Source organism: Diuraphis noxia, unplaced genomic scaffold, assembly GCF_037042655.1.
Source record: "Diuraphis noxia isolate RWA-SAM2 unplaced genomic scaffold, SU_Dnox_SAM2 contig0001, whole genome shotgun sequence".
Classification (NCBI taxonomy): Eukaryota; Metazoa; Arthropoda; class Insecta; order Hemiptera; family Aphididae; genus Diuraphis; species Diuraphis noxia.
In genome coordinates, this window is record NW_028301711.1 from 97044660 (window position 1) to 97062112 (window position 17453).

The following is a 17453-nucleotide window of genomic DNA, read 5'->3' on the forward strand; positions in this document are numbered from 1 at the left end:
GATTAAATTAATTCGAAAGGAAACAATTTTTTTCAAAATAAACTATTTGAAACTTTTCAGACATAAGTAAATCTAAAATGAATTATTATCTATAAAATGCCATAATTTTATTTTATACATTGAATTATAATCAATTTTTTATAAATTATTTATCAATATTTCTGATCTTTTTGTTGTATTTTATATTACCCATGCTCCCCTAGGGTCATAATATTATTACTCGCGAGAATGGATTTTATGTATAGGTACCTATGTAATAATATGTAAATAGCCTAGTACACCAATGTTTTTTAATTGACAAAATATATGTGATTACTTTAATCATTATAATTTTAATTTCGTCTTAACTCTTAAGCAATTGTTGTTTGTATTCATAATATTGTTGAAATTAATCTAATAACAATATACTATAATATTATAAATATTCGCACGATGTAGTTTTATTATCACAGCATAATATTATTTTGAAAACGAAAATAAATCTTAAGTAAAATAATATATTTAATGTTAATTTATGATAACTTATTTTCTTAACTTTCTACAGTTTCAGTCATAATAGTAATGAAAGGAATTGATATTTTAAATAGAAGAAGAACTTTTCAGTTGTCTACTCGTATACGTATATTCACCTTAACCTTTGAATGAGAAAAAATAAAAATATTTAATTGAGTTGTACGATGGATGGTTTTTGTCATTGGTGTACGGATTGTTCATCCTAGATGCTTATGGTTTCATCATCACAAAAATAATAATATTTTGATTTTGATACAACAAATAAAATATTATATACCTAGTGTACCTATACATTAATAAATGACATGAAAGAAAACTTAATTTTAGTATATTTATTATTAATTTAAACCTAGTCGCTTTCTTGCATAATTAATTATAAATCTTATTTTGATTACCTATATTATAAGTACCTATATTAATTAACAGTGTTGTTGTAACACCTATGTACTACCGTCTTACACGTAAAATAATATTGTATCACACCAGATCGAATTCATAAATACATTTATTAACAGAACGTTATTAATTTTGAAACTACTAATTATGCTACAAAATGTCACCTACTAAAATGTCTACCATGAGGTGGTTAATCTGATGACTCACAACGTTTGGTAATAAGCTTACAAGTGAGTGATAAAAAAAAAAAAAAAACAAGACAAATTATGATTACAGTGTGTGCTGAAGGGAACGCTTACTGCGCTATATCACACGCATAATATTGTAATAACAATGAATAAATATCCATAGATTTCTAGCTTTGAAAAATAACAATATTATATAAAGTTGTAACAATAACATTAATCATATTATACGGCCGTGTAAGAAGGTAACAATGATGGCGAATTGACGACGGTACATCAACGGAAGGTGAAGGAGCGATGGTAATAATGACGACGGTTCATCAATATAAAACGATAGTGGCAAACAGCAGCAACCGCCATGGACTAAGATATAAATATATTATAAATAAATATTGCTAACTGCTCTTATCAGTATTGGGGATAATTGAAGAAAGTAATATTTTTAAAAAGAAGTAAGGACAGCTTGGCGTTCATAACCATAGACATATATATTTCTATGTTCATACCACAAAGTATGTCATAGGTATAAGTTATTATATTATATACTATGATATTTATTTACGTATTATTTTATAGTCACCTATTCATAGTTATTTATTATAACATATACCCATGATCTATATCTTATAGATTTGACCAAATAAGTAGATATATTTACGAAAAAAATTGTACCTTGTCTCGCCCAACTTTATTAGAACAACCAAAAGCAAAACATGAAACTGGCACTATGCATTTTTAAAGAATCTATTTAAAAATTAAATCAACTGAAAAAGTTGGCAAATTATAATATAATATGATTGGTGCCCTTTTTTAAAAATGGCGGCCTAACAAATCTCTGATTTCGCTTTATTACCTATCACAGTTGGCAACCTAGTTTATTATCTACATCTGTGAATATAATGTGATACACTAATGGATTGAAAGCGAGAAGCTTATCAGTGGTCGTGAATGTATATGCAAGAGGCAAGTGCGGAGAGTTGCAATTGGCATTAAAAATTTACAACGCCATCTGTATAAAACACGAATATTTTGAATATTAATATTCAATACGATGAATAATAAACGTGACTTCAAATAAACCACCGGTAACGCTGAAAACATTCAATGCCCGATATTGATGATAATAGAGAAAGAGTAACTTGTTGCGAGCTGTTGTTTTTATTTTTTCACCAAATATTTTTAAACCATTAGCCAACCATTTTTTTTATTTTGATATACATCCTTAGCCCGCAATATGCACCAATTAGATCCTAATTGCCACTTAAAACAACCCTCAAAGTCAAAAATCTAATAATTGCTTAATTCAAAAAGTGAATTCAGAGTTTTAGACACATATGAAAACCCACACAATAAATACAATACCTAGGATATAAATACACATTAATAATTGTATTCTATTGTATGAACCCCAGATGTATTACTTACACATATTATTAAAATGCATTGATTGCCTATTATATCCATGCGTCAACATACGTCAAAATGTATTACATTTGTAATAAATTATAAATGATGAATGGAGAACCTACCTACTGGATATATTTTTAAAACTATTATATTATTTTATAATAATAAATACATTATGATTCTAATATTTTGATTTTGACACTATTCGTAACATTTTAAAACATAGGTATTGCTCATAATTCAGTATGATTGTGTAGTATAATTTACATTTTTAACACGGGCAAACTCGTAGTACAATGAGATCATAAATTACATGATAAAACGAACTCGGGATCATTTTACTCGCAATTTATACTGTGCAGTGACCGTTGAAGATAGTTAATACTAAGGTACTGCAACAATAGTGTTCTACCAAACGCACGAAGAATAATTGTCATCCTATCTTTTTAAATACACATGTAAAGGTTTACAAACAAAAAACACGATAATATATGAACTATATAATAAATTTTGTTTTTAAATCCAGTGGCATCCTTAGAGTAGGTGAATGGGGCAGTTATCCCTTCTATGACCTTTTCCCTAGTACTTTTGTTTTATTTGTTACTGGCACTACACTGCATTAGGGTATTTATTACAGACATTGCTTAGAAGCATTTTCTAATTCTAACCAAAATCGTAATTTTATTTCTGAACTTGTTTCTTAAGTCTAATTTATTGCATTCTACAATATTCTTTGTAAGTCATTGGGAAAATGTTTTATCTATATGTTTTTGTTTTACAGCCACAATGTTATTTTGTTTAATAATAATTGTTTTATAATTGTATGTAATAAACTAATAAACTAATATACATGAAAACATGTAAAAATTGGCGGTTATAATTTTGTATAACATGCAGTTAACAGCATTTACATGCGTAAAATATACCTACACGATTAATTTAGTATCATTATTCATTATTGATACCAAAGTATTAATGTATTTAATGCGGTTGAATCGTATGTTCTTGATTCATTAATTAGTAAACTGATTGTATGCTCAATATTAAATTCACCCTAACTCCCCTCCCTAATTTATCAGGCACGACTCTAACACAACTAATGTAGTTGAGAATGGTTTAGTTTAGGGAAACCCTCATTTATAGATATACATTTGAAAAGATTTACTTAAGTTAACATACAATTACATATTTAAATTGTCAGACCGACTAATCGTTAAACAGACAGTATGGATCTTTCACAAGCAACAAATAGCTTACAATAAATACCTACCTAAATTTGGTTGAAGAGTATCTACCGTTTATGGTTTATGCACTGAAAAGTTGATTACAGTACTTGAAACTTACTATAGTTACAATAGGTAGTGTACTCTGCCATCAACTTAATGTTTTATTGACAATACTAAAATATGATTTGGTACATAATAAAAAAATGTATTAATAGTAGAAGCATAATCAATAAGTATTTCTTTCTAAGTAATAAAATAGACAAAATAGTATCCACTATTAAAAGTGCAACTAGGTTATTTTTTTTTTTTTAGGGGGCGGATGATAAATTTCTAGTTAAAAATAATACAATAGCAATGTAATAAAATACTAATAAACGGTCACTATAATAATATGTAAGAGGATTTCAGCATAATATATTTTCTCTGTCACTCACGTGCAACATAGATAAGATGCATTCATATAAAACAGTTTTAGAGAACTTAATTTTAGAACAAAACAAAAGATAATAATTTTGAGGGTTTAACCTATGATCGACTTTTCATGTTATTATTATTTGACTTTAAAAATAAAATGGAAAATTGTAAATATAAATACATTTTTATCAAACATATTAATATACTGTACTGAGACCATATTAATTAGACAAATTGATCTGAAATATAATATTATAATCAAAAATATTACATAATATTGCACGTGGGCAAGAGATAAAAACAGTGTGGTGAAATTTTCTTAATAAAATTGGAAAAAATAAATTTATGTTTGGGTAATTCACCTTTAGTTTCACCAATTCTTTCAATAATATTATTCAACGGAATTTTTTTTAAATGAGTTTAAATAGTTTCTAGTTCTATTTTAAAATTATATAAAATACTCAAATACAAAATTAGTTTGTAAGAGTGTAGGTATACCTACAAACATAAAGTATGGTAAACATCATAATATAAATTAATATGGTATAATAATTCGTATATAGCTTATCTAGAATCCTAAATCTAAAACTATGTTATTATTATTATTAATACTTGGGTACTTTTTTTTTTTTTTTTTTTGTTCTATACTGGAACTTAATGTTTTTTTCACAACTAATTTGCCATCTCTTTGACACAGTGCCCGGTTTACTTAAATCGGTGATTATTTGTTCTATACATTATATTACATATAAATTAAATGTGTGAACTCTTACTCCCCTGCCAAACATTCTCAAATAAATTGAAAGTTATAGAGCTTCGTATATAAGTAATTGTAAGTTTCTCTCCCGAAATTCGTAAGTTGACCGCATACCCAAGGGAAGCTTTTGAAGTTTGTGCGGCAGCCCTTCCTACAGACTACAATTAAATCGTCCCAAATAAATTGTAAGTTATAGTGCTTCATTTGTAGGTAATTGCAAGTTCACTTCCGGAATCAAATCTAAATCCAGTTACGCTATTCGGCTTGTACAAACAGTAGATCTATTCATTACATGATTCGACATAGAACATAATTATTCTGGTTTCAGGTTCGTGAAGGCCGGTGGATACTTCCCTACTCCTTGGGACAATGGATTTAAAAGATCCAGAATGTTGTCATCACAATATTATATTAAGTGAACATTAATCGTACTTATTTTTGAATACGATGATCATTAACAATGCAAAACAATGTATTAAAATTAAAAACAACAGTCAACAATATCGTTATCATCTTTATTTGCAATAAATTTAATGACAATAAATCTGTTATATTATATTATAATATAATTATTTAGTGACTATGTTACCAATGTATTTAAGATTCTGTTTCTGTATTTAAATCAAACAATAAGTTGTGTGACCCCTACGCATAAATTATGAATGATATACAATTTTTCTTGTATTGTTGAATTTGGTTGTTTTGTCAAGGAATATCATCACTTTCTTTCCACTTTTGGCCTAGGTATCTAGAGTAAATGGTATTAAACCTATAGAGGTCGCTCCATCCAGAGAATATTGTTTTAGAAGTCGATAAAAAAATTAATCTTCGATTTTGTAAATCATTACTTTACTTCAGTATCAAAAATCACTACTACAGAAGACTTTTTTTTGTTCTTGAGAAAAGTTACAATTGTTGTCTATCACGACTTTACGTAATGTACAAAAATACAGAAATGAAAAAACAAACGTTGTTGATTCGAAGACTATAATGCTATTATATAATAATATTATATTGTTGACACAAAGTTTTCATTCCAATGTTGATTTGGGTTCATTGTTGCTCGCGTTGTTATTTTTTTTGTCGGTCTTAGTTCTGGATTTCATAATTCTGCTCAAATACTTTTACAGCCCTACGCTCCTCTCACCGACTTGACCGATTCTGCTATTTCGGGTCAATTGTTTTGTTGCACCATCGGTTTTTGTCTTTTTTCTGTTTATTATAAATACAATATCTACGCATAATTGAGTTGTTATTTACTGTTGAACCCTTTCAGTTATGTTTCCATACACTTAACGTTGTTCTTATTTACTCTGCAAGTTTGATTTGCATTACCTACCGTATTGATCCTGATGGCGAAAGAGCTTTACTAAATCTACAATTATTTAAATATCTATCATTATTTTATGGCCAAGCTTGATGATAGGATTTTAACGGTTGCTTTTTTTTGTTTGAACAAGTACGCACATTATAAGGAATCGAATTTCAATGATTTTTCATATTATATCAGCACGCCATGTAATTATTTGTCTTTTGATTGTTTCATATAGATCAGTGTTAATTCTAAAATAAATTGTATATTTACTATACACCTGAAATAATAATACGAACTTACGACGAATTAGAGCTTGCAAACACGAGGTGAAAATATAACAAAGTGACTTGTTCACTAGCTGTTATAATAGTGTCTTTATCACTTAAAATTTAAAACATTATTTATTTTTCAAATCTCAATTGCATTATCTTAAGTGCAGCAATCACGAATTAATGTATACCTACATTCAAACTATACATAAGCAAGTACTTTCAGTTTTATGATTTTATATAAAACAATCTGAAAAAAAAAACTCTTAGCTATATATAGAGGGTTGATGTTGAATGAGAAAAATACATTATATCATAAAGATAATGGCCAAGAACACTTGGGAAAAACAGTTTGTACTTTAAAATTAGTCTTGTTTTATCAGTTTATGTAACTAAGCAAACAATTTTAATACGTTCTGTAGGTACATACCAAATTAATATTAACATAGGTTTGGAAACCGTTGGTCGTTGTGCGCTTGTATAGCTGCACAAAGATTTACACTATATTTTACCACTAGGTATTATTTACCTACCTAATTGTTGTACTTTTACCCATATATAGGTTTTCATTAGAACATGTACTACTAATTATTTACGTTTGCTTCCAAAACAAGTTATAAAATTATTCTAAGAAAAGTTTAAAAAACATGTCTTAAGAACTCAAATTTGTTAAAAGATACAAAATTAAAATAAACAAAATCTTCTAAAATAAATATTCTTTTTACCAAGTTACGTATTAATATATCACTGTCCATTTAAATCAGCCATTGTGTATCAGAAGTGTGCCGCTTAAATTTTGTCTTTAGGAGTTTGTGTAGATGAAGTAGTTTGTGTACGCTCAAGTGTTATAAGTTTAAAATTTAAAATTGAACGTTAATATACTGCTCGCATAATCACTATTGAGTATCACAAGCGATGACGAAAGAGATGGTTATAATCACAGAAATATAGATTGCTAACTGTGTTAATAAAGTGAAGTCAAGGATTTATCAGATCACTATTTTTTTTTTAAAGGCGCTAACTATATTGTATTATAAAATAACAATTTTTTTTATAGATTTAATTTTTAAATTTAACTTTGAAAATTCATAGTGCCAGTTTTATACTGCGCTTTTGTTTTTTCTAATAGAGTTGGGCGAGACAATCCGCAATTTTTTCGTACGTATCTACTTAACAACATTGCCTGACTGAGTCACACGCAGTAAAGCTAATAAAATGATAGCTTTTAATCAACAATTTTCAGGGTACCATCATCGTACCACAATGTTAGATTGTAGGTACTAAGAAAGCATTTTCCAAAATACGATTTTTAAAGTGATGGTTAAAAATTTCGAAGTTTTAGATGGCTGAAGAACATTTTTAATTTTCTAACACAATTACCTACACATAAAATAAAATAACGAATTGAACGAAGTGGGATTTCTAACGCCCAACTACGAAGTACGCGGGGTTAGCGAGTATACAATATAATAAACATAAACAGTACAATATATAACGTTATAAAAAATTGTAACATAGGTACACAATAAAAATATATGTATGGTTAAATGCTGATAATTGCGTTTTGGTACACACTATTATGCCAACTGGCAACTATGGTCATTTCTGTCTAGTCAGGTATTATAATACACGGGTACCTTGCAAACACTATTTCAGAATTTATTTGTATCATAATACACCTACAACAATAAAATGCACCTGCATTTTATACAAACAATATTATGAAAAATGAAAACGGTAAACCTCGTTGTCTGCCATCATATACGTATTCCCATAAATTATTTATGTGGTTAGCTGCAGGTAAGGTGGTATAATAGTAGGTACAGGTATCCACCTACTTCAGCAAACGTATTTGCAGTAAAAACATTATTTCATGAACTAAATAATTTTGTAATTTTGTGTTCATAAATCTTGTAAGTATATTAGTTTTACGTATACATATTGTATATATTTTATACTATTGTTACGAGCATGTTATGAGCTGCACAAGTGCACAACATATTCATATATAATATACCTGTGTATGTATAATTATATATATATATATATATATATATATATATATAAATCTACTTCACGCCAAGATTTGATAAACTGAGAATTCGCAAATGCTGCTACGAGGGAACACCAAAACAGTAGTGCACCTTATCATTGCAAAAACCTAGAGCTAAAATGTACTTAATCTAAAGAAGGTGATCCATTCGTCCAGTCTAGTCGTTATTTCGAAAAATTGTAAATTGTTTGAAAATAATCTTTCCTTTACAAATTTGATTTAATACAATTTTAAATTTCTTGAGTTTTTAATACCTATATGTATATATATTTGCTGAACGAAAATATACAATTTTAATTTTATATTCCAGAGAGAAATAATTTCGAGATACTTCGATACATATTATGAAAATCAAATTTCTATAAAGCAGTTATAAGCATTCGATTTTTGGATAAGCGAGTATAGTTGATCAACGTTTTGCGTTAAACGTGCACAGAAGTGTCATCGTCTATTCTCATTTATTATTTAAAAAATTATGAGCTGAAAGTAATTTAGTTTTGGATACATACTATTAACTAACTAATCGTCCAAAGTTTGATTTTTATATATTTAAATTTTAAATACAACGAAAAATACCATGTTTAGAAATATTAAATAAAAAAGATGGGTGATAGGGCCCTCTGTTATAAAGCAGGGATCCAAAATGTACTTTAAATTGTGTTAAATTTGAATTCAATGATAATTAATGTATACAAAAAACGATTAAGATCAGAGATAGCTTGTAAGTATCACTTACTAAGAATATTTTATAATTTACTGTAATATTAATATATTACAGTTATTATATTTATCTAAATAAGTAATAACTTACAACTTATTAATCTTAATATTTTAAAAATGGCATTGTGTGTAATGAACTAGTAAAATATAATATAATGTAGGTACATAAACGTTGAAAGTTCCTAAGAACCATGTTTTTAAATTATATAAAAACACAACTAACATTGTCTGTCTTTTAAATTTCTAATTTTGCCCAAATTTTAATTGAACATTTTTATAAAAATATCTGTGTACAAATAATATTTTGGTTACAATATACTTATGAGAAACCTTGTTTTAAATTTTTAATTCTAAACTATAAAAATTGAGCATACTATGCATATTTCAACTACATAATAATTTTAAAATATTCGTGATACTAACAAATGTTGTAAAACATTAAACTTCGATAGTTCATAAAAAATGTGCATAATATATATCTTTAATATTTTTAAATTTTGAGGAACTTTGTGTTCAGTTTTCAATTGAAAGCTTGAGCTTTATTAATCAAGGAAAATTGGTATTGACGTTTTTAGAAAAAAACAAATTATATCAAATGTCTATAAATAGTTCAAAATGAGTCGAAATGTTTTGGTAAAATCACTTCTAATTGCACTCGGAGATCATCAGTGCAATAACATTGTTATTTATGAGCAAAAAAGGATGTTGTGATGAATGGCTTTATTAAAGCTTTTGTAACTATATCACACAAGACTTACTATAGAGTTGTTATGCGTGTAATGAATTTGAAAAGCGCATGTTTGTGAAATCAACAGTGCTCGTAATTAAATACATATTATATAGTAATGGCTATGCTATTTATCAATAGATAAATAGATTTAAAAAACAAAAATTAAAATTAAATGGCTTATATTAATTATCATGTTTTCTAATGGATCGTTTATTCACTAAATATTCAATCATAACATGAATAAACATTGTGCTTATTATAGTATTAATATTGTGTAGAAGATTATGTTTTATAGGTGTCTATGACATGGACAGCAAATATAAATTGTTATACACATGACTATTAACACATACTAACAAACATATTATGCTAAGAGATGGTTTTGAACAAAACAAAATGGCTTTGAATAAAAAACGCAGATTTTTAATTTTTTTTTTTAAACCTTATTTACAGCATTTTCTACTCGACCGTTTAGGTACGTCACCCACCATCCGGAAGACCGTAGCTGTAAATTGTTATAAAACTACGATAAGCCTATAACTTTATGGGAGAATCATAGGAGACTCACATATTCACATAATTCATGAAAAGATATTCAAAATTATACTCATTTCCCTTGACGTACATCAAAATTCAAGCTATATACAGAATTATAGTTGTACTCATTTTATAATTTTGCATGATATTTTTTCAAGCATTCCCGTAGCTATGGAGGCAAAAGAAGTCGTTGCCCACTCTAAAAATATTAAAAATCAATATTGTTTTTATACATAATGCCCCCTTAAAATTTAGTTTTCCCCACCTGAAAATTTGTATGGATACAGGCCTTATTTCAAGGAATGATATTAAATATAATTGTGTAGTGTTTTTTTAGACGCTTACACTTATTGGTGGTTAATCATTATTGAAGTGGTGTCGTAGACATATCTGTATTTGTACGTATAATACGTAAAATGAATTTTAAATATTTTTTATCTGACTTCCACCCCCCCCCTTCTTGAAAAAATTCTCTTCAAAGTAAAAAATGTTATTAAATAAAATGGTACTATAATACTGTAATGGTGATAAAAATGAAACGATTGAAATGGGCAGGCCACGTGTGGAGGAAAATTGATACTATGATAAAAATGGTTCTACAAAACAATCCTAGAGGGAAAAGACCCCTAGAAAGACTCCGAATGTGATGAGAGGGAATGTGTGAGAAATTCTGTAGGTAGCAGACTTCTACCCGTATGGAGATTGGCATATATTTACGTAAAATCGTGAAGGATGGAGACAGTTATGTTTGGATGTATGGTCTAAAAGGCCATTAACAAAACATAAAAATATATTGTAAAAATTATATGTTGATATCGTGATAATCATAATATGCAATGTGCTGTTTCAGAATAGCTGCGGTGTGACATTTATATCGGTTGTTATGTACAATGTGAATTGTGATTACCGAGGCTTCGAACAATAAAAATTGTTATTATTTGAGGAAAACACAGATATCGTAACTAACCAAACTATTTTTAAATTTAAGTATTTAACATTTTTGAACAAAATGATTCAAAACTAAATATTCACTGTATGGCTGTATTAATGTTATTGTTGGCTAATACGATTCTTAAAATGAAAATAATCAAACATTTGAAACACTATTTACTAATAAACATCATAAAAGAAACGTTATAAAATTGTAATACTCCAAAATACAAATAAAAATTTCAAATTAGTTTTAAAATGGGATATCAAAAAAAAATATCATTCGAACGCACGGTTCCACTGAAACGGCGTGATAATTTGGTAAGTTCCGACTACACTGACATCAAATCATTTATACCGTCGTACGACACACGATGTGAAAAGCCAAATGTGTTCTACTTAATGTCCATGGAGTATCAACGAATTTGGGAACAGGAGAAAAACGAATACTTCAAATCTACTATTATCATTGGCACGGTGGCCTTGAAACCCTGGTTAAGGGGCCATGCTAGAAAACACCAGCATAATATTCCACGATTAACAGTACCGTATTGTGTACCGGAAAAAAAGAAAACGAAGTACGACAATATTAAATCTAAGTACCGTATAATAAATCACCATCGACTTGGTCCATATGTCGACCGTAAACGACAGACTACAGTACCAAAATGCCCTTGATTGACCACATAGTTAATGTATATTGCATTCTTGCGAACCGTTAAAATGTGCAAATGGATGAACTTACATGATTAATAATTGTTAAAAATATCAATAAATGTATACGGATCGATAAGTCTCAGTATAATATTATAGTCATTAGTTCATTTTAAATTAATGTAAACATTTAAAACTTATATACGATCACAATTTGTAAGTTTCAAAAAAATTTAAGAATAGTATTATGTTGTGTATTGGAATTCTGCTTAATATTTAGTAAATAATATCTGAAACAAGACTTGTAGATGGTTTATGAGTATTGGTTTAATTAATGTGATTAGATTAATTATTTTTTACATATTATAAAAAAATCAGATATATACGTATATAGTTAAAATAAAAAGCACAATCTGTTGTTATCATAAATATTATTTATATAGTGATTTAATTGTGCCATTATATCGATAAATACCTAACTCAATAAATAAAAAGTAAACAACAAAACAAATAAGTTTAAACAAAAAATTATAATTATGTATATTTTTATCTATATAATATTTTGTTTAAATTATCTGATCTTATTTAATTAATTGTCATCTATTCCCAACACTGAATTATCATCAAGATCACTATTTTATTTATTGTATTTTTATTTGATTTGTATTAATTGTATGATTGGTATTATTGAATTGACTCTCACATACATTTTTTACTAGACTCTGCCAAAAATGTCATTGTTTATGGTATAAGAGTCTATGAAGTCTAACTTGGTTTCAATTAATTATGATATTTAAGTAGTAAAAAGTAAAAGTAGTTGCTTAGTATATCAAGGATATTTTAATAAGTTATTAATTGTTATAATTAATAAACCTTGACAAGAATATGTTATTACAAAACGATTGCTACATAGAGTTGATGATTGTCGAATCAGCGTATATTATTTGTAATATTTGCAAGAGTAGGAGTTAGTCTAGTAAAAGATACTTTTGAAATTGTATTAAAATACAGAATTACATAATAATACATTTAATAATATTACATAATAATACATCCATTCAGAAAGTATTTAAAATACATTTCAAATACTTGTTTTATTTTACTCTTCTGTTACATTCAATTAGATATTATTAGAAATATTTGTACCATTTTTTTAAATGTACGCTGAAAAATTAAAATAAATAAAACTTGCAAATCATTAATATTAGGTTGTCAGATAGGTACCCAGTTAAATAGTAAACACTTGTTAATGGGATATTACAATTTTGTAATAATCAGTAATAACATTCATAAACGAACCAGACATAGGTTAGGAACAGGGGTTCTCAACATTTATGAACGAAAAAAATATAAATAAAATACTATAACAATTTTCCAAAAAAAAAAAATTGTGACAGCTGACGAATAATAAAATTCATGTTCGAATTTTCAAAAGTATTTGTATAAAAGCATTCAATTTTCAAATACAAATATGCTTAAGAAAGTATTTAAAATACTTTCGAATACTTAAACTAAAAAGTATTCTAAATACTATCAAAGTATTTGAATATATATTTACTCAAATACTTTACAACACTGGTAGGATTGTATGACTCGATTAGACGCATAATGTTACAGTGTGTTGATATAAGAGAAATATGAAATAATTGCTGATAAGCAGTAAATCCATTATTATGTATGATTAAAATGACCTATTTATATAATTATATGAAAAAATTATCTAAGAAAAAATCTTGGTTGAAGGTATCTTAAATTAGAATGTGTCTAAATATAAGATAAAAAATATTATGATGTAATTAAAGCATAGAATAAAAATTTTTTTTAATTTTTCTTGTATTTTTTTGCAAAATATCCTGCCTTCATTTGCCCAAGTGATACGATAGTCCTGTTCTTTACCTTTCATTACCAAAACATTTTTTTATTGTAAGACTTTCGTTTATAATATAGTTTCGATTACTTTTGTATTCAAGTATTCAACCTTAACTAGCTTCTTATAAAATCGTTACGTTTTCTCCTCGAAACCAATTTGAAAATTATCAAAGGGTTGTCCAAATTTTCGTTCAAAGATTTAAGATAATCATTTTCACCATCAAACATATAAATAACTATATCTAAGGTATTAGCAATGTTACGGACTTCATTTTAAACATTTTTCTCCTTTTCTTTTTGGATGCCATTTATTTCTAAATAAATAGATTTCTCATTTTCCTCCAAAGTGTATCATAAGATAACTCCAGGCTTTGAATTATATTTTTTTTCTGTCAATGATTTTTCCAATTCAATAACACGTTTATATAATGCCTTTAGTGAGTTATTTGTCATAACCTAGTTTCTTAGCACCTGATCCAATCTATCGATAATTGATTTTATATCTATTTCTTTTGTCTTGTGAGTGTCTTAGATTGGGAGATCCTCATGTCGTCCAATTTTCACTTGGTTGGTACAGTATAACATATAAGACATAGAACGCTGTCTTCTTTCAGTGGGATTGATATTTCACATTTTGGATACACCGTCATATTACAACACATTAGTATAAACAATAATAGCCAATTATTAATGATCACGCATCCGTCTTTAACCAACGAATGCACAACTGAACTGAACATTACAAACAATTTTGGGTCTAAATCCCCGTTTTTCTTTCTTTTTTTTTTCCTGCCGCTTTGGAAAAATCTTAGAAATTTTATATTTTGATCTGCTTAAAGTAACTACATTAACTTTTCAACTAAAAAAGATGCTGAAGTTGAAAATCGAAGTATTTTTAAACTCTTTATCGTGTAACTTAAACAAATAAACATAGTAAAATAAATAAAAACATCAGGCAAAGGCCAAAATGAGGTTTTTGTTAGGGTGTACAACTAATAGCTACTATAAAATTGTACTAACTATGCATAGTATAGCATGATTTTCTTTTATAAAAGTTATGTTTCTTTAATTTACTTACTAATTTTAAATAAAAGTTAACATATTACATAATAATATTGTTAAAATTATATGCAATGTATGATGTGGCTTAAGCAAATTTCCAGAACTTCGTTTCTTCTTTTTTTTCTTCTTTTTTTTCTCCTTTTTTTCGTTCGGTTTTACTATTTTATCCAACCAATTTAAATAATAGAATATGAACGTGTAAATCTCCTGCTGGTTAGGAAGACCACATCCACCTACACCTTTTTCGTAGGGAAATCCAAAACTGCATACCCCATATTGTATGCCGCCGCACATCATCGGACCTCCACTGTCTCCTCTACATGTTGTTGACTGACCGTTTGGTACCAGGCATAAATACTGTTTCCATGATTTTTTTATTTCATCGCTATTTTAAGTAGATAAAAAACTATATTATAAACATTAAATTAAATTTTTATGTGTATTACGTTTCGTATAATTTACAAGCTTTTTCACCATGTACAACATCATTAGTCATCATGTATCCTGATTTACCTTTCGTTTTATTATCTCCAGTACGACCAAATCCAAACATTGCACAACTCAATTTTTTGCCATCATCAAAATCTTTAGGCGAGCCACCATATTTCATAAATGTCGTGATATTTGAGAATGGTTCTTCTAGCTATAATTAAGAATTATAATATACAATAAAACAGAAATCTAAGAATAAGTATGAATTACTTGAAATAAGTATAAATTATTATAATATAATAATAAACTATAACATATATTTATGTAAAATCATAAATATAAAATTTATGATATACATATTATTGCAAATTAGGAATTCGAGTATAAGTGTAATTAGAATGTTTTTGTTGTTTGTAGGCTAACTATGCACTTTAATAAATTTTGTGTACATTTAAATAAACTAATTTTATTGAGCTTTTGTGTAAAACCTAATTTAAAAAAAAAACTGGAGTATTGGACGGTTGGGGGGTCACACTTTAATATAACTCACATGAAAAAGTAGCAAAATATGTGTTATGTAGATTTGAAATGCCTATGACAGATTAATAGGAATACAATACTTGTAACACACAGATGTCTCCTTGTGGAGCAAATACATTTACTTTTGGATTATAGTCTTCGTGTTGGTGTATTTTGGCCACCTTATGAATAGGGCTAATAATTAATGGTGATCCTTGACTAACCTATAAAGACATGGAAAATTTAGTTGCAATTAAGAATTCAAATATGTGTAAGATAAAATTAAAATACAAAATAATTATATTTACTTCTACGTCAATTTCCTCATGACCATGACAACAGTGAGCTGCTGTTAATACAAATAATTTTTGTATTAATGAGCCCGTGCAACCACTAAACGACTTAGGTCCATTCTTAAATTTAAGAAACATTATATACGGATATTTATCGCTATTGAATATTTCACCATTGTATATAAGTCCATTGTTAAAGTGAAAAGTTGAAAGATGTTCAAATAAAGCCATTATAATCAATAATAATAAAATTATTGAAATTCCCATCGTTTCTTAAACTACTGTTATTTACATGCATATTATTTGTATTTCTGTATTATTCAAGGTTGTATTAAAATTATTCACCGTAAACAACTGTATTATCATGACAACTTCACAGTTCTATTGAATATGTATAGTATTGAATGTTAGTCACTCAATGGAAACTTACACCTTAGAAAATTCAACTACTAATCGAGTGTTGATACTCTTAAATAGTATTTGATCCCACTGTACAAACAGCTGTATTATTGTCAAACAACGGTCTCCGGGTCGTGGATGTCTCCCTAACCAATGCCGACCATGTTAAAAGTCTAAATCAACGGTTAAAAAAATTGTTTTGAACGTTTCTTGCTGCAAGCCTTACCATCTGAATGATGTCTACCTGTTACATTTATTTATCTCCGTAAGAAACCGAGAACCAAGCAATGAAATTTACCTATTTTTAACATTATTAAATTGTGATCGTTGCTATTGAAGTCTCCCATATCAACTACCGGGTGATTGAGAATCGGTGGTCACTGAGTAGACTAACTTACAGAGTTCGGTTTTTATTTATTTTGTATTCTTATTCTTTTGAACCTTAACTGTAATTATTGATACATTATTTACCTCCAGTACGAGAATTAATTTTCAGTTTTTGATAGTATTAAAAATGTATATGTTGTAAGTAGCAAGCCCGTAACTCGAATCATCAGCTGTCGCTGCAAGTTCATATCCCAATATCAGCCCACGTGTTTACGGTTAATTTTCCCTCGCTACGTAAAGGGGTCACATTACTTATTTTTCATTTTTTTTTTTTTTATATTTAGGATAAATGAACGAATCACAAAACTAAATCATATATATTTTTATTATTTTTAAGTGTATGCGTGAATCACCAAATTTTATTTATTTTACTATATTTGTAGTAG

The 17453-nt window shown here is 27.7% G+C and overlaps 1 protein-coding gene across 1 annotated transcript; it reads right to left on the reverse strand.

The window, feature by feature from the left end:
- Nucleotides 1-14817: 14817 nt before the first annotated feature.
- On the reverse strand, nt 14818-16472 carry LOC107167596 (kallikrein-7-like). Its single transcript, XM_089215365.1, has 6 exons — nt 16455-16472; nt 16297-16401; nt 16090-16212; nt 15484-15680; nt 15210-15422; nt 14818-14890 (listed from the first exon to the last, which is right to left on the reverse strand). Exons 1-6 carry the CDS (start codon nt 16470-16472, stop codon nt 14818-14820), a joined length of 729 nt encoding a protein of 242 aa, XP_089071491.1.
- Nucleotides 16473-17453: the final 981 nt, after the last annotated feature.